Below are 24,339 nucleotides of genomic sequence, written 5' to 3'. Positions count from 1 at the left end.
ATTCCTTTTTAATTTTTTCCTTCAAACTTTTCCATTTGATATGGTTTCTAGTCTTTTGTCCTAGAATGGCTTACTCTTGAAAAATGTCCCTACTTTTCAAATATCAAAAATATACCTCAAAATACAACAAAAACTTTGTCAAAACTATAAAATTTCTAGGAAAAAAAGTTGAACTGTTACATAAATCAACCTTCTGCATCTAAACGCTTTGATTTCATCAGAAAGCGTGTTTTTGTGAGCCTTCGAAAAAATAGATGTTTCAAGATTTTGAAATACCATTTTTACTTACATTTGAAATTAGAAAAAAAAAAACAAACCATGTTTTCCTATTTTGAAACACAATTTGCAGGCTTTCAAACGTAGAAAATGTTTTAAGATATTTTAACTTAAGACTTAGTTATTGATGATTATGTGGAAAAATTTCATGTTGATCTAAGCGGTGATCAATTTTAGTATTTAACGTTACTATGGAAATGGTTTTGTATGGTAGCGAAATTAGTTAAAAATAATATTCAAAGTTCTACCAGGAAGTAGTAGGTACAGATCTCTGCTTTCCACTGTTCAAAGTGCTTCCGTCAATAGTAATCATATATAAAACTAAACTTCTGGGAATTTTTCAGTGAAAAAAAGAATTGAGTTCTAGAGGGTTAATTTAAAAATTTTCTTAAAGGTTTACAGTCAAGTTGATTTCTCGGAGACCCCGAATAATTTGGACTTAAGCAGGTGAAAAAACTTACGTAGATTTTTTGACCAATCTTCCTCGTTAGGCTAACACATATAAGATTTTAAATAATTTTAAAGGAAGTTTAAGCTAAGAGAGATTTAAAGAATAAATACCAGAAATAATTTTTTTTTTTCATAATTTCCTAGCATTCATTATTTTTTTTCTTCTTTTAAGCATTGTTACTCTGAAAGTCTTCGTTGGGTAAATATTAAGTTTATTATCTGAAATTCTGCAAGCTTCTGTTAATAGGACACGTTGGAAGGCATTAAATTTATTTTTTTTTAATCTTTCGGCTAATAACAAAAAAAAATACCAAAAAGCTTTGATAAAAAGAAAAAAAAAATAAAAATGAAAAAACATAATAACATAAAACACTACAAAACGAAAAAATAATCAAAACTGAAAAAAAAAAGTTGAAGAGGTTGTGCAACACACGACCGTGAAGTTGTCGTAGAATTACGACAAGAAAAGTTAAAATCTTTAATTTCTGTCAAATTTTGCCGATAAAAAAATCATGAAAATTTAAAAAAATCGAAAACAGTGGTGAATTATACATTCATGTTTTATTCATCTTTAAAAATTGCTCATTATTAAATAATAAAATCTATCAAACAATAAAATAGAAAGCAATTATTACCAATTTTTGTCTTTGCTTTTCTTTTTCTTATCATGTTTTGCCCTAGAATGTGAGAGAATCCGTACCAAGTTCTTCTGAAACATTTTCATGTAGCTTTCGCTTTGCGCTAAGCGAGAAAAATTTGAACGAAATGCAACACATTAACGGAGTAGGCTGATGTTGGATGGTTTCACTTGTTTCCTTCATAGCTGGTTGCTTTACAAGCAACGACCATACACGAAAGAAGCTTTAATGTAAATGAAGGGAAAATGTTACGGTAGTTATATTTATGCCTTTTTACACCCGGGCTTTTCGTATTGTTGCGATCAATGCAGGCGGGGCTTATTCGATGAGAAAAAAAATGACAAAACTGAATTTTTCGATAATCGAGCAAGCAGTCCTGTATCAGATGAAGGCAGGGAAGGAGCCAATCGATACGGAGAGAATGAAGTCAGTCTTTCTATTTTTGCAAATGGGTTTAGGGGAAAAACGGGTGTTGGGTGTGGGTTGAGCGAGTTCTGGGTCGAGCGAGTGCTAATCCTAGGTTGCGTGTGAAAGATGGGCGAATGTATGTGCGAACAATTGAATCAAGTGCGCATAAAAATTACGTGGGGAAAATATATGAAAATAAACAGTTCATCTGATATGTGTTTGATGATGTGTGTTAGTATCAAACGCTATTGGTGTCGTTATGACGTTTAAATACAAATTGACGCGAATGACTTGTTTAAAGATGTCATGTCAACATGACATCATATGACAAGTCAACATGACATGCCAATATGTGTCCGCCGCTTGTCGTCAGCACCGCCTCTGCTGCTTGCCACTGATCTAATCTGCAAATTGATATCTGCGTTGGATTACCACTGGTGGGGTCCAAACGCAGATCGAAGCAGCAACAGTAGAACTTTCCAACACAACGGGCAAACAGAAACTGATACCAACTCGCAAGGCGACCCCTTGTTTTTATACATTTCGTTGACAGGGAAAATCAAAACCCATCAAGGGGCGGGGCGTCGGTGTTTTTATTTCATTTTTGACCAGCCAATCCATGACGAGTAGAGATGATATGTCTTTCAAAAAGGATGTCTTTGAGTTGGAACGTTTTCGTGACGCGAGATTCGTTTGGGAATTTCAATTTGTCCCCCTATAGTGTTGCCGTAAGACGTAATTCTACGTCAAAAATAAAATCACAAGAAAAAATACTATAAATTACAAGAATGTCAAAAGTGACATGGTTTAAATTTGACAAAAACTATTTGAAAAAATAAAAGGACACATTAATTATTCTTGTATTTTTTTCCTTCTTGTCATTTTTTTTTGTATTGGATTGTATTTTTTTGTTATTTTGTGTAATTTTAATCATTTTTGCAATTTTTTCCAGTTTTATCATTTTTGTATTTTGTGATGTTTCTGATCTTCATTTTCAGGTCAATTCTCAAACATTCAAATGTCTTAAAAAGTCGATATGCTTCAAAAATTTATTTTAACACCAGATCTCGATATTTAAGACCTTTCAAGGTCTTTTGTCATTAAACTTCAAATTTCGATTTTCCCGATTTTTTTGGAGTCCCCTCTTTGGTGATATTTTTTTTGGGCAAAAAAAAACCGTAGCTTTGAGCTCTTTGAAACACCGCTAGATCAAATCCAATTGAGCTGAAATTTTGCACAAGCCAGTCTTCTTAGCTGATCTACAGAATGTAGATGGTCGGGTTTTTTTTAAATTCAACATTAACATTGTGGCTGCCATCCTAAGCTGTTTGCATAAGTGTCCGAAAAAACATAAATAAAATCTTAATAAAATTAATACTTGAAAAAATACTTTCAAGCTTAAAATTTTCATTTTTAGTAAACAGAATGTTTTATTTGATGTTCTTTGTTTTCCTGATTTTTTTCTGTCATAAAAACAAAAAGTTGATTAAATTATCATTTCATGTTGCTTGTCCGCTTGTCTATAGTCCTTGCATATAAACTTGAACACAAAGCTGTACAACGTTGTGTCTAAATACCCTCGTGCTAAACTAGGGTCAAGTGACCTACCGATCGTCAACCGTGTACCAACTTTTCCAAAAAGTAGTTATTCAAGATATACCTCTATTTTTCGTAAAAACTCCACTTGACAATGTCTAAATCATTGGTGAAAGTTTCTACCGAAGTGCAAACAGCACAACTAAAATGTTCCGATGGAAATTGATCTATATTTATGAGAAATGACTTGTTAGGAATTGAACGTATCAACAAGTTGTTCGCTAGTCGATTTACCTACCTTGTAGTAACTAACTACATTGTAATTTCGAAGTGGTTTGAATTCATATGTAAGTCGGAAAAAAGGTTCCTCTGACACAGCCATACTTAACTTGTACTTAACAGCAGCAGTGCATGTCGCTCGTTTGTGTTAGCGCAATTAAAAACGGGCAGCGGGACTCAATGTTCACACATTTGTGGAAGGGTCGAAACGAGTTTTTCTCTAATTGATCGACTTTACATTTTAAGTTACAATTACCTCCTTGAAAACAAACAGAGCGTTGACGGTAGCAGTGACGAATAACGAACATATTCGTAGAAGAAAAAAGTGGTTTCACATCCGTTGATAATTTGTAGAATTATCGCTTCGATTTCGGGGGTAATTCATGTTATTTTTTAAGTCTTTCTAAATTTCGGTAGATCAAGATCGACCTTTCAATAAACTGTGACAAAATAGATGATGAACTTGTACTGTGGGCTATCTTTCAGAAATGCAACGATTCTATTGAAAAGAATATGCTATCATACAAAAACATTTTCGTTAGAACCCCAGTTAGGAGGTCAGTAACTTAGTATCTCTTTAGTTTATCTTGAAAGCATCCGAATCACACAAATTTGTTTCGACGACAAACACAAAATTTAGGCTAGCGATGGCGATACGCTTTCTATGGACGAACACTCCTATCAATGATTGTGAGTTTCAATTACATTCATTAAACAATTAGAACCTTGTTATACCGGGGCCCCTAACCCTTACAGGAATGACTTGATTTATAGTTTAAAAATCATTTTCGCAAATTTCGCATATCTGGTAGTAATTTGGGTCCGAAATATTTTATGTTTGTTTGAACCATTCTTCCATTGAGTGAGCTAAGAAGAGTATACGGGAGCCCCACACATTTTTCGTTGCATATCTATTGAATTCATCATTGCAAAAAACAAACTAAATTTATGATTGGAGGGTATTTGGGAACGAGAAAGGGGATATTTGGGAAGAAATCAGGAAGATGGTACAATATTTTGCACAATTCGCTAACTTTTGTAGCAAATGGGGCCAAATTTGGCATGGGGGAAGATATGGAAACAACAAATGTTTGTTTGAACCTCCTCCCTTCTTTTCAGTGGGGAGATAGCAAAGGGAGAGGAATGCACCCATACATTTTTTTTAAATAATAAATCGAGAAATGAATTGCAGCAAAATTTTATACAAGTAAATATTTATTTTGCAAGAATTGAGGAATATTTGAATAAATCAATATAGAGTATCAATTTCAGATACAAAATAATGAAAAGAAAACATATTTGAGGTCAGGTTTTGAAAAAAACCATTTAGGATAATTACAATATGTTTGAAGAAAATTTTTAATTATTCTCGATGTCGATATTTGTCGATAGCAATCGATGAGACAAATAACAACATACACATCAATAACAAACAAACAAATTATTTCAACTATGGTTCCCTATGACTGTCTAGGGAACAGACTAGTATATATAGAACGTAAAGTTAGAAATGAAAGTATTCCAAGATCTGCCATCACTTTCCACTGCCCAAAGTGCTTTCAACACGATTGTTATTATTTTTATTGCCAATTTAGCCGGAACAAATTCCAAATCCTTCTTTTTTCACTCGGAGTTGGAACATCGCGATGGAGGGGGGGGGGCGGGGGTTTTGTAATAGAAAATAATACGAAAAACAAATAAATTGGAATAAATTGCACGAAAGCTTGTATGCAACAAAATTGCATACTATATCATTGCACAATGCTTACAAATCAAGTAATTTTTTATCGAAAAATTCAATAAAATCTAGACTACAAAAGGTGAAATAACTTCCATCTTCCCAAATTATGTGTTTTGGTCTTGTAATCTTTCGGATACTTCAATTTTTTTTTCAAAATTTTCATAAAATACTTCAAACTTTTTTTATTTCCCCCTTTGGGTTCTTTGAAAATTTCGAAGGGGGGGTGACAAAAGAAGAAATTGATATTTGTTCCAGCCTTACTATGTGTTTCAAAATTTTGATCGCCGTATTTTTATGTGATTCAAATATTCATGGCATGCTTGGCGAGATGAAACTTTGGAGAGAAATAGGTTAACGGACTTATTTTGGGCCAGGGGACCTATTTTGGACCACCTTGTTTAGCTCTCTTATAAAGCAACTAATAATGAAAAAAATTAGTGCATTGCATTAAGTGCCCGGGCTTCAACAATAATTGCTAACAAATTTCTTGATCATTTGTTTTATAAGAGAGCTAGACAAGGTGGTCCAAATTTGTCCTCTGGTCCAAAATAAGTCCGTTACCCTATTTTACAGATATGAAAGAAAGGTGAATAGATAGGCATTGTTGCGCCAATAGAAGAAAGCTTGATAGGTGTTGAAATTTTAGGCTGGAGGGCTTGTTGATGAAAAGCTCCCATGAATTGTAACGCCTTTATTTGAAAAAATAACTCGTAGAGTTGAAATGATAGTAAAAACTTTTTCAACCGGTTTAACCGAAGTTCTATGCAATTGATTATGAAGTAGGGTAGGTGAGCCAAATTTCGCTATATTTCGTCAAGGATTTTCAAACTTTACATTGCCAGGCTCAATACTTAAAAGATCGACATTTTATTTTTTGGTTTCTAAGTTCAAGTTCTCTTCTCACTAAAAGATAGAAATTTTAAATTGTTTTGATTAGATTTACTTACAAAAAAACGATGTTTTAAAAGTGTGTCGGTGTACCATATACTGCACAACATGTTCCTAATTACACCTACTGGTAAGTTCCTAATTTCGTTCGATGAGGAAAATCATAGAAGGAAACGTTTTTAGAAAAGGAACAACACAGAAAAGTTGAAAAAATGTAAACAAAGTAAGCTCATGTTAATTTTGAAAACAGTAGTTAAATAAATGAAATTTTACCTTACCCATTGGATATTAAGTCATCGATGCAAAGAAGTTTAAAATGTATTAATAGAATCGTGGCTAAATCTATAAAGAGAATATTTTATCCAACTTTTTTTTTATATAGATATATTTCGGTTTCAATCGTTTTGGTTCCTTTTTTTAGTTGTCTTCTAACCTTTGTTTCTTTTTTCTGTCTGCATAAAAATATAAAAATAAATTTGTGAACATTTTGTTGAACATTGCCAATTCTACAACTCGTTACGTGGTCTGTTAAAGCTTAGTTCTTTTAGAAATGGGACACTTTCATTTGCTAATAGCTCGTTTACTAGTAAACGGACATTCAAAATTTTGAAAGCATTTTGCTGCCAGTGAAAAGTACTTTCGGACCTATTTTTGTCAAAATTTAAAATTTGCGCGTTTTTGAGATATTCATGATGCAAGAAAAAAAGAAAAAAAAATGGCACAGTTTCCTTCAAAATCCGTTATTACCAAATTGATAGCTGACTAAACCTTTGATTATGCAAAGAACTAATGTGTGTTAGTGGTAGAAAAGTTTGCAAACACTGTCAAAAATGTCCACAAAGTTCAAATCAAGCGTTGGAGTGAACCACATGATCGGCAACTACGATTAAGGGTCATCAGGGAAGTCAAGTCTCATACCAGAATTTTCAATTTTGAATAAGCGAAAAACTAAGTGCACGTTAACTTTTGGCTACCCCTTAAAAGCGTAAAATTGACCCGTTATTGAGAACCCCCATGATCTGTCAAATAACGGGTCAATTTATCGGATCAATATTACCTCTTATTTTGAACAGCTCGATTCCCTTCAAAAAGGGTAGTTTCTGATGCGTTACATTAAAAGCGTTGTTATTCGTCCGTGGTAAGTGTTTTATTTAAAATTTAAATAGTATTCCTGCAGAATTGTCTTCATTAATTTTATTTTTCAGGAGAATAATGTTCCGGACGAGTCAAACACAAACAAAAGCAATTCAAATGCCGGATCGGATTCAAGTATCCAAGCGGGGAAACGGAGGATTGCATTTAATTGTTATGTGAAAAAATAATTCAACAAAAATTCAACCTTAGATTAATGACTTCAATAAACGAAATGATACATAACATTTTGTTTTAATTTATTCCAGAAATCAAATTTTCCATTAGTAGAACCTAAAACCAGCCTCCGCATGCGTTTGAAATAAGGGGTAGTTTTCATCCGCTAGAAGCGTTATCAAGCTGAGTACCCCTTAAAGGGTACAGCGGCTTTATCATTAAAAAGGAGTTCTCCCAGTCTTATTGAATAACGGGTAAAAATTATTCGATAAGGAGTAGCCAAAAGTTAGCGTGTGTAGATTGCTCAAATGTCTAAAATTTTTTTCTCCGATAAGCTCAAAGTGTTGCCTAGTAATGAGTCATTCAAACATAACCTCAAACAACAAATTTTTGCTAGTTCCAGAGATCGTAAACTGTATAGCCAGTACCGAGGGTTGTGACAGATGATTTCTGAAGAACGACAAAACGTATGAAAAACCCTATTTCAAACAAATTGCAGCGTTATCCTATACCTTGGCTGCTCGTGTCCAGGTTCCCAGCATGTCAAAGTATGTATTTGCTGGTTATTTTGTATAAAATACTAGCTGATCCCATACGAACTCCGTTTCGCTTTTAACTTGGAATAGTCATGAACTGTTTGTATGAAAGTCATTTGCCAAGCATTTTCCAGATGCACTCCCGAATTCATTGTTAAGTAGTAATTGCAAAAATATTGGAGATCACTTTTTCTGTCGTCTGCTACTAAATTTGAAATCAGGGATCAATTGACCCTCCAAACACCCCCGTGTATAAATTCAACTCGATCGTTGCATAACAACGCAATTATTGCTAAAAAGTTAAACACCTTTCGGTGGCCTCTTATACAATTTTTGATACCTGAAATCGATTACCCGTCCCTCAAAACTCCCGTGTGCAAATTTTCAAAGCAATCCATTGCATAATAACGTCAATATTGCTAAAAACAATGAAAAATGAATTTATATGGACGACCCCTTTCGTGGACCCCTGGCAAAACATTTGACATCTGGAATCGATTGCCCGTCCCTGAAAACTACCGCGTGCAATTTTTCATCCCAATCCGATGTATAATAACAACGGTATTGCAAAAATATTGAAAGGTTTATATGGACAACCCCCTTTGCCGGCCCCTTACACTAAATTTAGTACTTGAAATCGATTCACCGTCCCTCAAAACTATCATGTACCAATTTTCATCCCAATCCGATGTGTAATAACGACAATATCACATTAACAGTGAATAGTTAATATGGACGACCCCTTTGGCCGACCCCTTATTTTAATTTGGATGAGTGAAATCAATTGTTTGTCCCTAATAACACCTATGTGCAAATTTTCATCCCAATCCGATGTATAAAAACGTCATTATCACCAAGATATTGAAAAGTTAATATGGACGACCCCTTTTGCCGGCCCCTTACACTGAATTTTATACCTCAAATCGATTGCACGTCACTCAAAGCTATCGTGTACCAATTTTCATCTGAATAGGATGTATAATAACGTCAATATCGTAAAAACAGCAAACAGTTATTATGGATGACCCCTTTGGCCGACCCCTTACACAAAATTTAACAACTGAAATCGATTGCTCGTCTTTCAAAACACTCATGTGCAAATTTTCAACACAATGCGACAAAAAATGACGTCAATATCGCGAAAACAATATTTGTCTTGTATGGACGACCCCCTTCAGAAGGGGTCATCCGAAAATCTGAAAACATTTTTCATCTTTCCTAGTCCCAATGAGCATCCATGCCAAATTTCAGACCCCTAGCTCTTAAGACGGCTGAGTCTATAGAGGACAAACAAACAAACAAACAAACAAACAAACATACAGAAATTGCTTTTTATATATGACCCATTCCAAGCACCCCTCAACTGGAGAACCGATTTTTATTTTTCATTATCCAAAAATAAATTACATAGTGTTAGAAAGGTAATTTCTTGAGAGTCATTTTCCATTAAAAGATTTTCAGCTACCTTTTTTAAGAATTGAGTATGTTAACGATGAAATTTAAAAATTTTAGGATGAAATTAAATTGATTTTTGCAGATATTCTTTACTTATAACATAACTTTGTCAAAAATTTAGCTATGTCAAAAAAATTACTGCAAAATGATGGTAGAAAAGCCATCTTTTAAGCATGATATAAGATTAATAACAGTTACTGCAAATTTACGCTCTAGAATCGTCGATAAGTTTATCTATTTTTAAGCGTTGTGACGTCACGAAAATTCTACTGTTTTTAAATTTATGATTTACTGAAATTTCACATATTGTCGAAAATTAGAGGTCTCTTCAAACTTTTTGAGTGGAACTTAATGCAATTTTTAGATTGAAAATCGGTTTAGCAGGTTGTGAGTTGCACCCGGGTAAAGAATGCGTTGTGACGTCACGAAAATTTATTTACTTTTTTTTTCGAAAACGTTCAAGACTTTTACTTCAACACTATGATAGTATTTCTTCAGTTCAAGTTCAACACAACAATGTGCTTCAATAAACGAATTCTATTATCAAGTTTTTAAATAAACTATTTTTTTTTGCATTAACTTAGTTGTTTTTGATTATTTCTAATAAAACATATAAAACAGCGCTTAAAAACGCTTGATTCAAGAATAAACAAACTATCAAACAAATGAAATCCTCATCGATTTTGTAAAAGAATATTTGTGAATCATAAAGCAGGTAGTTATCTGTGATTTGAATAAAAATCTTGCAAAAGATCAAGTTCTTCATATATCTATGTTAGAATGAAAAACACAGCTAGTAGCTACTATTTCTTTCTGGCATTATGTTCAAACAAAATAAGTTCCATGAAATAAATGTAATGAGATTCAAAAAATCTTTGAACATGGTAAACTTAACAGATTAACTTTTTTTTTTATTAAAAATTAATAAGATTTTCATAGAAAATTAATTAATAAAATTAATTAAATTATTTAAATAGAAAAAAATTATTGAAATTTCCACCTCTAAGAATGTCACTAGAAAATCCAAATCGAAAGCCGTGTTCACAAAAAATCTCACAAAAGAGACTTTGAACTGAATTACAAAATAAAATCAATTCAAATATGTACTAGCACAAGGTCTCGCAAAATTTGGGTCTGATTATTCTAAGGGAAGCGGTTGCGCAACGCACCTGAAGTTTGTATGAAATTATGTACATTTTGTTCGGCATGGTAAAAAAAACCATTTTTCGTCAATCAATTTGTCAACCAATTTTTCTTTTGATTTGAGTATTTTAAAGCTTTGATTATGATAAAACATCATCTGAGGAACGCGTTTCTATTAGAGTGATCATAAAACAGCTATAACGTTCAAAATTAGCGTCGATTAACGATCATTCAGGTATTTTTTGTATTTGACCCATCAGAAGCTAATTTTTGAAACTCAAAAACCTCTTTAACTAAACCATTGTCAAAATGGGATCTTGAGATAAAGTATTTGTCATAATGAAAGTTTTGTGAATGACTATAATTAAAACAAATCAGCCGATAGGGACTTCAGAAATTTGTGCATAACTTGGTTTTAATGTCCTTCCAAACCCAATTTCTCATAATTCCATACAAATTTTAGGCTCATTGTGCCCTCTATTTCCGTGGGCCAATCCCCAAATTTGGCACTGGACTTTGTGTTAGGCCTGGGATCTATTTAAGGTTGCAACTTATAAGATTTTCATGAGATGACTGATTTAGGCACTCTAGTGTCGATTAACTATATTTGAAAAGATCGAAGGCTTTGAAATTATCATTTATTTCTGCTTTCCTTTGCAATTAAAGATTAAAAAGATTCAGAAACACATTTCAACGCTTTTACGAATAAATATTTCCTAGTTTCAGTTTTGTCCTAAATAATATTCATATGATCGCATAAAAAAATTTCGAATAAAATTGATGTGACCAGTGTGGCAAACCTTATCTGCTTATATGGGCCTTAGAGATTTAATTCCTTTTAATTTTTGGGAATAAATGGATCGATTTCATCACCAAATCACATTATTTATTAAGTTTTTAAGCATTTTAAGTAAATCAAGCATTCATTTTAAGATTATACTTTGATTTATTTCATGTAGCTAACCATAAAATTTCGTGACGTCACAACGCTTTGCAAAACCCTGCTTTAAAAAAATCGTGCGTTGTGACGTCACGAAACTGAATCGCTCTAAAATAAATTGAAATCAAAATTTGAGCAAATCAAAAACAGCGATTTGTTGGTTGTAATGAATCGATACTTTCCTGAAATTTTCATAAAATTTGATCAAATAGAAGAGCAGAAAATTGCGGCGTTGTAAAAAAAACTGAAAAGTGGGAAAAGAGGCGCGTTGTGACGTCACGATTCCCTTTGCTTATATTTTGTTAACTATTTATTCTATACAAATACTTTTGGTTTCAAATTGTAGAGAATTGAATTTTGACCTTATAATGTACAATTTTCAACAATGTGCGATATGACCTGTAAAACTTACATACAATATCCCAAAAAATTGTTTTGCAAACGTTGTGACGTCACGCTGGAATGGGTCATATATAGATAATGATTAGCAAAATTCTGCTTCTGTGGAAGAAAAACAACAATTTTCAAAACAAAACTTCGCAGCCTACGATCTATACTAACCGATTATACTTTTAGTTCAATCTCATGATGGTTTTACTTCGTTATTGTCAGATTTTGCCAGTAAAAATTCCATTAAAACGTTTAAAAGTGGCTAAAAAATAATCAAGTTTAATTAATTTCGAAACAACTGTATCCACTGAATTGCCCTCAGTTTCTTTTAAAAGAGAAGTATTGGACCAAAAGTAGCCGAAATTGAAGGAGAAGGATGTAGCCACCTAAAATACAGATTAGACGAAATATAAGTTTTAAAAACTGATCAATATCATGACTGAAAAAAGTGTGCGCAGGCCGATGGGAGGTACCAAGAATAAAGTAGAATTTTTTCTTACAAAAAAACGATAAATACTTTTTTAAATTTTTTTCATGAATTATCATAAGATTACCTTCATTTACTTCATAGAAAGTATTTAGATCAAACGAACGGTTTTCGAGATACACGCATTCGTGACTGTCCCATTTCTAAAAGAACTAAGCTTTATTAGGAAATAGATTTGATCGGGGTCTTTCTGCGGAACTCTTGAACTTGAGTTATTTTTTTTTGAACCGAGAAATTCTTTACTTCGTACTTCAGGAGCGTTTTTAACACGGGCCTTTGGACCACGACATTTTCCGACACTTTTTACCGGATCCCGATTGTATAACCTTTACAAACTTTGGAAATTTAGTTGAATGATTAAAGAATTGATTTCCTAATGTTAACCCAATTTCAACACTGGTATCCGAGTACACAAATTTGTTCGTGGGATAAAGATGAACGCCCGTTCTATTCACTGGTTTACAAGAATGTTTCAATTGTTTGTTTACATTAAACTCATGGCTTGTTATTCCATAAGAGCAAGTTCACTGGTGTTGGGAAAAAGTGGTTTAAATTTTGTCACTTTTTGCATATTTTCAAAATTTTGCCATGCAAAAACATTTTCATGATCCGTGGCCTTCAAGTTTTTTAACAACACGTGTTGTAGTTTCGCATGCTGTGATGCAAAAGTAGCAATAGTTATATCACATACGGCTGAAATAGAAACAGTGCTGTTAGACCAAGCCCACCAAGCTAAACCTCGAATCGAGTTCATTCAGCAACATATCTATCAACTCATCATCGCAACAACAGTCGCCAACTTGATTCGAGAAATAGCATTCGAGCAGTAGGTTGTTACAGGATGGGTTTTTGTAGCAACCTGGTAGCAACGCAGCCGGTCGTCACTATGAGAAAATAAACAAACACAAATACCAACCTGATTGGCAACGAGGGTGTGAAAATCAATAAGTTGATAAAACCGCAACCAATCAAAACATCTAAAATACCGACCGAAATAGCAACGCCCGGTGGGTTTGGTCTTAAAACATACAACGCTCAAAGATCTGGAAACACTTTTTTGCATGGAAAATTTTTCAAAATGTCAAAATTTCTACATTTTTTTCCCAACACCAGTGAATATGCTCTAACTTGCTTTGATTCTGATAGTAAACAAAATGAGGAACAAATGTAAAAAAAAGTGTTCCTAATTTTGTAAAAGTATTCTTAGTATTTCATGTATATTCTTGAAAGAAAAAAAAACTTGATTTAAACGCTTTAAGTGGAAAAATCATGTCAAGATCTAACATTAGGAAAATTTTCAAAAGAATCGGTTGAAAAATTTAACGATAATATTCTAGTGTCCAAAGGGCATTTTTTTAAAAAAAAAAAAGATCAAAAAAGTTTGGTGAATTCGGACATACTAACAAATGATCTAATTTAAAAAGAAACTCCTTCTAGATATTGAATAAAACTGTGAGTTTGATTTAAGTTCCCATATTTCATTACATTAAGAAAATTTTCGTTGTTGGGCTAAGTAGAACATAACGTCACAATTAGTTGAAATCACACTATATTGAAATATTGAAATACTTACCCTACCCGCTTTTATTTTAAAATTACCTACTGAAGCTAATATCCCGAAATCAGCAACTGACCATTCTCAAATTATTTTAATCAACACTACATTCTCCTAGTCAAGTAGAAAATTTCATTGAATGATTCTTAATTATTAACATCAATATTTCAAAGTTTTTACATTTTCAAAAGTATAACTCATTGCCTTTTATTTCGGTCCTAAATTTTTAAACATTGAACATTAAAACATTAAACATTATTTTTTGGTTCTAACATTCTCGGTACGTTTTATTGCTTCAGAAAGACCTTAAAAAAATTCACGCGCCTAGAGCTTCATAGCATGGCAATGCAAATGTTCGTAGTTTGGCTGGCTCTTGAACACAATCTCTTCATTTTCGTCCCGATAATCGCTGTACGCCATCCGATAAATGCAAGGTATTCCAACACTCTGGAAAGAACGCGCCATCAATGGGCTGGTACAATCGCCGTAGATCGCTCCAGCTCCGAGACGCCGAGCTATTTCCACACTTTTTTCCACCATAGCTCTGCTGATCTTCAGTCCGCGATAATTTGGAAATACCATCACGTACTGAACCTGCAAGGCCGTTTCCACTTGGAACCTTCCGAAGATGTCCGCATTACCGGTACAATGAGCCATAAACAGGCAAATATCTTTGAATTTTTTTGACTTTGCACTTTTGGCTGTCTCCATCAGCTCCTCCACATAACCGGATCTAATCAAACTACAACCAGTAAATCCCGCTAAGCTTCCGCTGGATTCATCGATCACCATTATCACGACACCGCATTCAAGGACTTCCAACATAGACGCCATGTCCTCTTCTGCGTACTGGGGGCCATCACGATGCCCGCAACTAACCGATTCTTCCGGAAAGAACCATCGTTCAAGCCCTTCCCGGATCTGTTCCCGATCATCCGGCGTAGCAAGACGGTAGGAAAATCCTCTATCACTTGGACTAGGTGATACAAGGCGACTTAGACTCGGTCGTTGCGATAAACTCAACATATCGATAGCACAGGAACTCAGACCGATCGTGCTTCTGACAAATCTGTTACTGATAACAGAATTTGCACGGTTTCACGGTTAAAAGGAAAATTTTCGTTCGATGTCAACGACTGTAACCCGGGGATAATGATGTTTGATGTAATTAGTGTTAAAAAGCCGACACCCCTAACAACCCCTAGGTTCGGTAAGCTTATCACTGTTAAAACTAGTTGCAAGGAAGTTTGGGAAAGCTGAGTTAAACTCCTTCGATAATTTGCGGTACCGTTTATTTGAGATAGCAGTTTAAGCCACCCACCACTTCCTTAATCACTACCTGGCCTTTTAACTTTAACGTTCGGTTTCCTCCTTTGTGTTGTTGTGTTATACCCGGCCCCACAACACTTAGACGGGTGTTAAAATGGTGAAGGCGGCGCGTAGCGTACAAATAACAATACTGCGTGCTAAAACTTTTTCTCCGATGGTAGAATTTCTTGACTTCATACAAACCTTTTCTTGTTTCCTCGAGACCTTCACGCAAACGAAAAAGAAACGTTATAAAATCAAATGGCTTTTCAAGTGGCCCATTACGTGAAATTTTGCTTGATTTACGTGAAGCACTTCCCCGCATAGTCCAAAAACCGTATATCGAATCATCAGTATTATTCTGTTCTGATTACATTAATCGTAGAGGTTCTACTGCACTAACCAGATGAAGAATGAAATGTTAAAATATTATTCTGAAAAGATACGATTGTTAATCGTTTCACAACCTAAATCCAGTAGGTACTCTGCCGATCAGTGCAGTGTGTCTTGACTCTCATCAGCAAAAGAGTCTTCAACAACTTAAAAAGTGATAGGAAGAAAAAAGCATGTCTCCAGCGAAAGAATCATGAATTGCACCGTTAAAAAACGGACTCGATGTCACATAAGATTCTCCAGAACTTATTTCTTGGTAGTCTTATTGAAAAGTTTTAAATTTTTTATGATTTGATATGATTTTGTGTTTATTTTATATTTTAATGTCAGCACAAATGTTAACGAGTCAGCAATGTTGGTCGGAGAAAAAAGCTTTTCCTCCCGGAAGCCAGTATGTGTGATGTTCTCTCGGAATCAATCTGTTGGTAATAACAATGGTAGATGTTTTGAACTTTTATGTGATTTTATGATTATTTTGATGTTGTAGCTGCCAGCGGATCCGCTTATACGAACAACCCGATTGGATTCGATATCAGATACGATCTCGGAACACCGTTATGCCAAGCACTCCTCCAGCCAACGATGCCACATTTTGATCGGTATTATCAGTGTATCATATTCTCACCCATAAAAGTCTCAATATGACAGAAAGAGATACACTGATAATACCGATCAAAATGTGGCATCGTTGCCTACAGCTTATGCTTCAAGAGAATAGCCGGAACAATATTAGAAGTACAACATAATTTTCAATATCACGTCTGATTTGCACAAATCCGGAGCAATTAGCTAGAAACTCGAGCTGTCTTTTGCACATTTCACATCGACGTGAAATCGCTTTTCCTAACTTTCCTGAACTGTTCATTCTAGTAGTCAACCAATTTACATAACTCTTTCTTTCCCACGAGGTTTTTCACGTTTTAAAAATAGAAATATTGATTAACTACAACTAATGTTCTAGAACAAAAGATGCATTTCATGATCCAGTAGATGAATTTGAGTTTTGAGGTGGATCATATATGCTCCATTAGGAAGATAACAACACATAGAGTGCAAATAAAAATAAGAAATGTATGTATGTACATTAGACTGGCCCACAACAAACAAAATCTTTATACTCCACGCGGCACCCCCTAGATTGGTGCCTCTAGGTGAAAAAATGACTTTCTGACGGTTTCAGGTCATTTGGCAGAAGCACGACCTGGCGCAAAGGACTTAAAATTTGTATTTGTTTTTCGGCAAAATGTATGAAAAATCGACATACTTTCACTCTTTGTGTTCTATAATATGTTTCCAGTATGCTAGAAAGCTCAGAATTCCAGAAATTGTATTTCAAACAGCTACAAACAAGTTTGTAGAAGATTGTGATGCGATACGAGTTGACTGTGATGAGTTATCCGCAATTGAATGTGTGATTACCAATGTAACATAAACGCCAAACATTTTGAAGAAAGATCATTTAAACCAAAACTCTTTTTTCTAATCATAAAACAATGCAACAGTTCAAAGTTTTTCAAACCTTTCTTTCAACTTCTTGCAAAGATATTCGTTATAAAATAAGCTACAACTTTGCCGAGGACACAAACTTTCTATCTGTTATTCTCATTATGTGACATCGCGATATACTTAATACTAATAATCCACCTAAACACCGTTCACGATATATCGATGAAATGCGAAAAATATCAAACATTCAATTGCAAATAACTCATCACAATCAACTCGTATCGAATCACAATCTTCTACAAACTTGTTTGTCATTGTTTGAACTAAAATTCCTGAAATTCTGAGCTCTCTAGCATACTGGAAACATATTTTAGAACACAAAGAGTGAAAGTATGTCGATTTTCATACATTTTGCCGAAAGACTCCATACAAATTTCAAGTCCTTTGCGCCAGCTCGTGCTTCTGCCAAATGACCTGAAACCTTCAGAAAGTCATTTTTCCACCTAAATGTACCATTCTAGGGGGTGCCGCTTTGAAACAAATGTTGAAACAAAATCATCCCATACAAATTTGGGCCAGTCTAATGTACATATGTATGTATGTAGTTAAATCCACCAGTGGCTGGTAGGTCTTTCGACCCGATTCGGTACGGTAAGTCTCGATCGCACATTCAAATACTGTTCATGCTTAACTCATCAACACAATAATCGCAGTACAACCAAGGGTCCGTTACCAATGGTTTGAGACAGGTTTGACTCATCTCACTCCCTTCCAACTGTTCGAAACAAATGAAGAATCCTGAAAAGGTGCCTAAGTATCCTTATCAGAATTCCAAATTTGCCAAGATACTCCGACTGGCTTGAATCCACAATACATTGTATATCAGTTTTCGGATCGTTCAATGCCCTGTCCAAAACCCCAACCAATCCCCTTGAATTGAGTTAAGCTATTTTAAATAGGTATATGAATATAAAAAAGTTATACATTTAAAATATCTTACCTTTTCACCATTTCAAAAGGATACTTATCTTCAAACCATAAAAGGAATCGGGAGTATTTAAATGGTTCGACTGATCGCAGATTGCTATAGCAATCGCCCGAACCCAAAAAATAATTTTCTCACACCAGCATGATATTTACCAGTTTTTTTTAAATAACACTCATAATACTATTCCAATTTTGATGTTCATGCTTCCAACTTGATGTTATATCTTTCCATTAAGTAGCATCCAAGGATTTAAACCAACAAACACTTTTCACTAAATGTGCAAAAATTGCAACCACAACCCCTGATTTACACCAAAAAGTCGGACCGTTTCCGGTACACATAACCTCAGCTAATAAACTTTTAAAAATTGAATGTCTTGATTAATTTAGAAAATAGAACCATTTACTAGGGTTGCCATCCGTCCCGCAAAAGCGGGACATGACCCGCTTTTTCCTCAAAATGTCCCGCTTTTCTTCTTGGAAAACTTTTTATAAAGTTAACTGACAAACACTGTTAAAAAACAAAGTAAAGTCTCAATTCAAATTCTGGGCTGTACAGAAAATCTTTCAAATACGTCTTTTTCTCAAAATAAGCAACATTTTCCATAGTTTATATAAGACAATACTGAATAACCAAAAAGATATTAGCGTTACAGTACAGTACATTACAGTTAAGTGTTCTTTGAGCCCGTTCAACCAATGTGTGAAGAAAATATTGTTTTAGTTGCTTCCAAATAATTATAGATTATAGAATTATAGAGATTAATTTTTTCGCCGGAATCTTAGTTAAATTGTCTTATATTATACACCACCTTTTTCGACTCAATTGTTCAAAATATAGAAAGATGGAAGTTTTATTGAGTTTTCAAATTTTTAAACAAATTTTCAAATAAACTAATTTTCACACAAATTACACAAAGGTTTTTTACACGGTATCAAATCTGCTGTTTACATGTATGACTTGAAATATTTTTATAACGTGTTTGTTTGCGAGAACCGTGGAAAATAACAGTTAATGTGGCAAAAAACCGTGTAAATAGAAGTCATGTAAGAAAAACTGAGCAAAATTAATCTGCGTTAAAAAAAATCTTAGAATCCAGAAATCGGCAAAGTTTGTAACAAAAAAAACACATTCATGGGAAAATCACATTCCATGCAGCAGGTACGAAAAAATTTCCCTCTCTTATGGCAACATGAATCAGCTTTGGAATTTTCCTTATTTTTTCTTCAATTCCATTCTATAACGTGCACTCATTTTTTATTTAAAAACTGTTTTTTTTATAAATAAAAGAATGAAATAGAACGCCAGCGTACACTTCAATTGCAGGACCTTTAAGTTTTACGAATCTTGAAGATCCGATGCGGAATTCCAAATCGATTCCCATCTCGGTACTGGGTGTTAAATGTTAATCTTAAGTTGTCCACGTCATTTATTCGGTCTGTAAATCCTAAATCGGCTAAGACGGTGTATGTCTTTTTGAGAAAAAAAAAAAGAAAAGAAAAAGAAAACAAAACACACTTTATGTTCTTCAAAATGATTGAAAATTTGTGCACTTCTAATCGCCCCACCGTTCTTTCTTTCGTGAAAAAACAAAAACAAAAAAAACATCCATGGAACTGACAGAATTCCGTTTTTAAGCCCCCGTAGACGAGTTCCAAAAAACAGCACTGTTAAACAACCAGGATATGAGAATGAACTATTTATGACACAACATATATTCGGGCTTTCTGATAAGTGTTTTGTCAAGATGCTTCGAAAATTTTCACTATAAAAATTAACGAATAAAATTCCACGGACCGGGCTTGTGATATAGCTCAGTTGGCAAGTCTGTTGTCTCCTGAGCCGATGTCCGCGAGTTCGAGCCCAAGAGTAAACATCGAACACAGTTGTACCGGATAAGTTTTTCAATAACGATCCGCCAACTGTAACGTTGATAAAGTCGCGAATGCCATAAAGATGGTAAAACGACTATAATCGAAACAAAAAAAAAAAAAAAATTCCACGGAAGGAAAAAAACACGTGCGCTGTCATCAAGTCAACGCCTACTACCCGAATAAAATAAATAAATTCTTTTTCTACACAATGAAGCAGAATTTTTTGGCCTCAAAACGTAGGTTTTATGGTTTTTTTTTCGAAAAAAATATCAATCCACATATATTCTAATTACTTACTTTTGCAAAGTTGTCAACATTTACACTTTTTTCAACAAAAACTTGATTTTCGATATTATCTTCTTTTTGGTTATATGTATTAGTTTTAAAGTAATGAACTTCTAATACTTAAACCAGACTACATAAATCCAATAATTGACCAAATCAAATGAAAAATAGTGTGAACAATAAATCTGTGAAATAGATTTGAGCAATTGATGTAAAAAAAGGAACTCAGCTTCTATGTAGCTGAAAAATAATTCTGATTTCTTGACAAAAACTAAATTTGGAGCCAAAGGGGGAAAGGGGCATAAAAGCTGATTTCGAGAATTTGTGTTTGGCCAACTTACATACCTTTTTAGAAAATTTGCTTATTTATCTTTCGAACGTTAAAGTATGTACTTGAATAAATCTAAAAAAAATCACCAAATATATCGTTTGGCAATATTAATCCAAAATCGATAATTTTAACACCCTTACCCTTTGGCTTTGAGGGCCAAATTTTTAGTTCTTTAATTTGGCTCAACAAATTTGTAAGGGTTTTTCGTTATACTATTTTCATAAATTTAATCGGAAAGTTATACCAATTAAGGATAAATTGAGTCTTTTTGCTTAAAAACAACAATCCACATTATTCATGCTACTTATATTCATCAGTGTTAAAAAGGATAGGAATCCCAGGAACATTTAAATTTAATTTGAAATTCTTTGAAATTTGTACACATTGATTCTTTAAAATCAAGAATGTTTTTTTGAAGAATTATCTGTAAAATTATAGGTTGTAGATTTTTAGAACATTTTATTCGCCATCTGTAGGGGAAAAAATGAAGGCAAATTTAAATTGTGGAAAACCATCTTGAAAACATGCTTTGAAAACATAGCTTTATCAATAAATTTCAATATCGATTGACCATCCAACGCTGAAAAGACAACGCTTTCAAAAGAATGTTTTTCTTCTCATTCTTAGTTATTTGGTTTGGTGCGACTAATAAAAAATAGTACCACACCTTTTCAAACAAGAAAGAAACTTTCGCAGAAAACAGGTTTAAAGTTTTATAAATCGTAGAAAGTTCTTGGATAATTTTGATTTTATTTGATGACATCTACGCATGGAAAATTGTTTGCGAAGAAGTTTAAATTAATTTTTGAAAAAATTGACTGACTAAGACTTAGTGAAATACCTAATCAATTTCGGCTGATATTGATCAACATGCATTTAGAAACAGTACCAATCTTGAAAGATTTCAAACAAATATAGCACATAAATTAATTTGATTTTTCTTTTTCAATTTGTTTCGTCTGAAACTTAATATGTATTTGTTATAAAACATTGACGTTTAATTTTGATACTTCTCTAAAGGGTGATACGGTCAAAATTTGGTCAAAGGAAAACGCGTGTAAATCGGTGAAATCGTTTATTTAAAAAATCAAATTCAATTTCTTTTTCAAGTTTAATTAGTATAAAATTCAGGAAAAATATTCAGTTAGGCTTCCGCTTTTCCAAATCCGAATTGCCCGGCCTTACGCTTAACCCCTGCCATCAGATTTTGTACAGCCACCTTGTCCACCTTTTTCGCCGCAGAAAGCCAGTTTGCCTTGAACTGCTGCTCGTCCTTAGCAAGAAGCCAAATCCGGCCAAAACAGTACGGAACAACCGTGTTTCTTCAGGAAAGGCAGCAGACGTTTATTCGAACATTCTTTCACGTAAATTTCTTGGTTGACAGTCCCGGAACCTATGAAAATGCTGCTTTTCAAGCCACAGGTACAGATGGCTTGCCAAACCGGATATTTCTTTGTAAACTTTGACAGTTTCATGTGCTTGAAAATATCTGCTACCTTTCCCCTTCCTTTTGCCGTATAAAACTTCTGTCCCGGAAGCTGCTTGTAGTCGGCTTTGACGTAGGTTTCGTCGTCCATACCACGCAGTCAAACTTCGTCTGCATCGTCGTGTACAGCATTCGGGATCGCGCTTTGGCCGTCGTATTTTGTTTATCATCGCGATTTAAAGGCACCACCTTCTTGTTAGTCGATAGTCCGGCTCGTTTTTTGGTTCGATGCACGGTTGTAGACGATACACCCAGCTTATTTGCGGCATCACGGAGAGAGAGGTTAGGGTTTCGCTTGAAAGTACCGGCAACTCTCTTTGTTGTCTCAGCGGCTTCCGGTTTTCGATTTCCCCCCGATCCAGACTTCCTGGCTGTCGACAAACGTTCCCCAAACACTTTAATTACATTTGTAACGGTTGATTTGGTAACTTTTAGCGATTTTGCCAGCTTTGCGTGCGAGTAGCTCGGATTTTCGCGATGCGCGAGCAAAATTTTTATACGCTGCTCTTCTTCCTTGGACGGCATTTTGACAACTGAAGAGTGAATTTCAAAATCAAAATAGGAACATCATTCTACACACACACACACACACACACACCTTCAAAATGAGGGGTGTTCAGGGTTTTTAAATGCAAAATTGAAAGAAATACGTCAAGTTGATATTGACCAAATTTTGACCGTATCACCCTTTAATAACTGATGAACTAACAAACGTAAATGAAAATAAAAAAGCTGACTCATTGTCCTTCATTCAATCAAGGAATATGATTTAGTCTATAGATATTCCAGTTTGATAGATTGATCACTCTTTTCAATATTTTTCAATTTTTTTTCTGTTAAGGAGAATGTAGCATGTTTCATATTTTTAAATCCAGCACTGGACTCCTGTGAACGTAAAACATCGTTGCATAAATTTATTAGACTACTTTTAATTTGATTTTAAAATCGATTTGGTCTCTGTTTAGAATTTGATGCTTTGATCAGTCTCTATTTTGACGGTTTTAACGAGTTTTCTTGATCATGAAGGATAACCTTTATAATATTAACAAATGCTAGTAATTGATAAACTAAGGCAGTTCAGAACAAATTAAAGTGATATAAATATCTACAAAATTGAACACAAGACTTTCAGTGGCTCAAAGATACTTTTTGGTCCAGTGAATTCTGAGATATAGAATGCTGAATTTCGGTGTTTCTTGATTTAGATTTCTTCGCGGTCCAAAAAACACAACATAACGTTCCCTAATTTGTTAAGGCCGAACAACAATTAAAATTGAAAGATGGACAATGATGCTACATAAATTAGAGGCCAAACTTTTTAACATTCCCTAGGCCCTCGCACTATTCCCCTTTTATTTTTTCCTTCAAACTTTACCATTTGATAGGGTTTCTAGCCTTTTGTTCTAGACTGGCCTATATACTATACATTTACTAAGGAAAAAAGTTGAACTCTCACATAAATAAACCTGCTGCTTCTAAACGTTTTGATTTCATCAGGAAGGATGTTTGTTCGAGGGCCTTCAAAAAAAAATAGATATTTCCAGACTTTGAAATTACATTTGTACTAACATTTGAAATTTTCAAAAACAAACCACGTTTTTCCTAATCTGAAACTCAACTTATAGGTTTTAAAACTTAAAAAAAAGCTTTGAGATATTTTATCTTTAGACTTAGTTATTGATGATGTAAAAAAAATCATGTTCATCAAGGTTACACCGGTGATCAATCTCACCTCGGTTTACGGTACACCGCTTAAAAAAACTTTGATTTTACAATTTTTGAGTTTTAACATCACTTAACAAATACTATGGGTATTTAATATTGAAAATTTAAATTAATTTAACAACTTTGACGAAAACTGCAAAACAATTTGATTTACGCTTTAAAAATATCAAAAATTCAATGTTTTTTTTAAACTTCTCAAAAAATTTCATCGAAATTCTTGTTTTTTCGGAATTGGGAAAGATAAACAACATAGAAACATCTATAACTTTTTAAGGAATTCAAAATGACTCGCGGTTCTCAGGAAAGTTGAGCAAATCTTTGTAATGTTCTACAGTTTTGCCAGTTTTGCCTGTTTTCAAAGGGATCTCGAAAACAAGAGCTGATAGAATTATTTTTTGCATATTTCGAACAGCGACCCCAAATTAGTTGAAATTAGCTCTGAAACTCTTTGCTCCTTGGAAAAACGTAAAATT

General features: G+C 33.9%; 1 protein-coding gene across 1 annotated transcript; it reads right to left on the bottom strand.

Moving 5' to 3' along the window:
• Positions 1-14,354: 14,354 nt before the first annotated feature.
• LOC129752119 (uncharacterized) lies at positions 14,355-15,056 on the bottom strand. Its single transcript, XM_055747910.1, has one exon. The coding sequence runs from the start codon at positions 15,054-15,056 to the stop codon at positions 14,355-14,357; it is 702 nt and encodes a 233-aa protein (XP_055603885.1).
• Between the last annotated feature and the right edge of the window lie 9,283 nt (positions 15,057-24,339).

This window comes from Uranotaenia lowii, chromosome 3, assembly GCF_029784155.1.
Source record: "Uranotaenia lowii strain MFRU-FL chromosome 3, ASM2978415v1, whole genome shotgun sequence".
Taxonomy (NCBI): domain Eukaryota; kingdom Metazoa; phylum Arthropoda; class Insecta; order Diptera; family Culicidae; genus Uranotaenia; species Uranotaenia lowii.
Note: the sequence above shows the minus strand (reverse complement) of the source record. Positions and strands in the feature narration are given on the sequence as shown.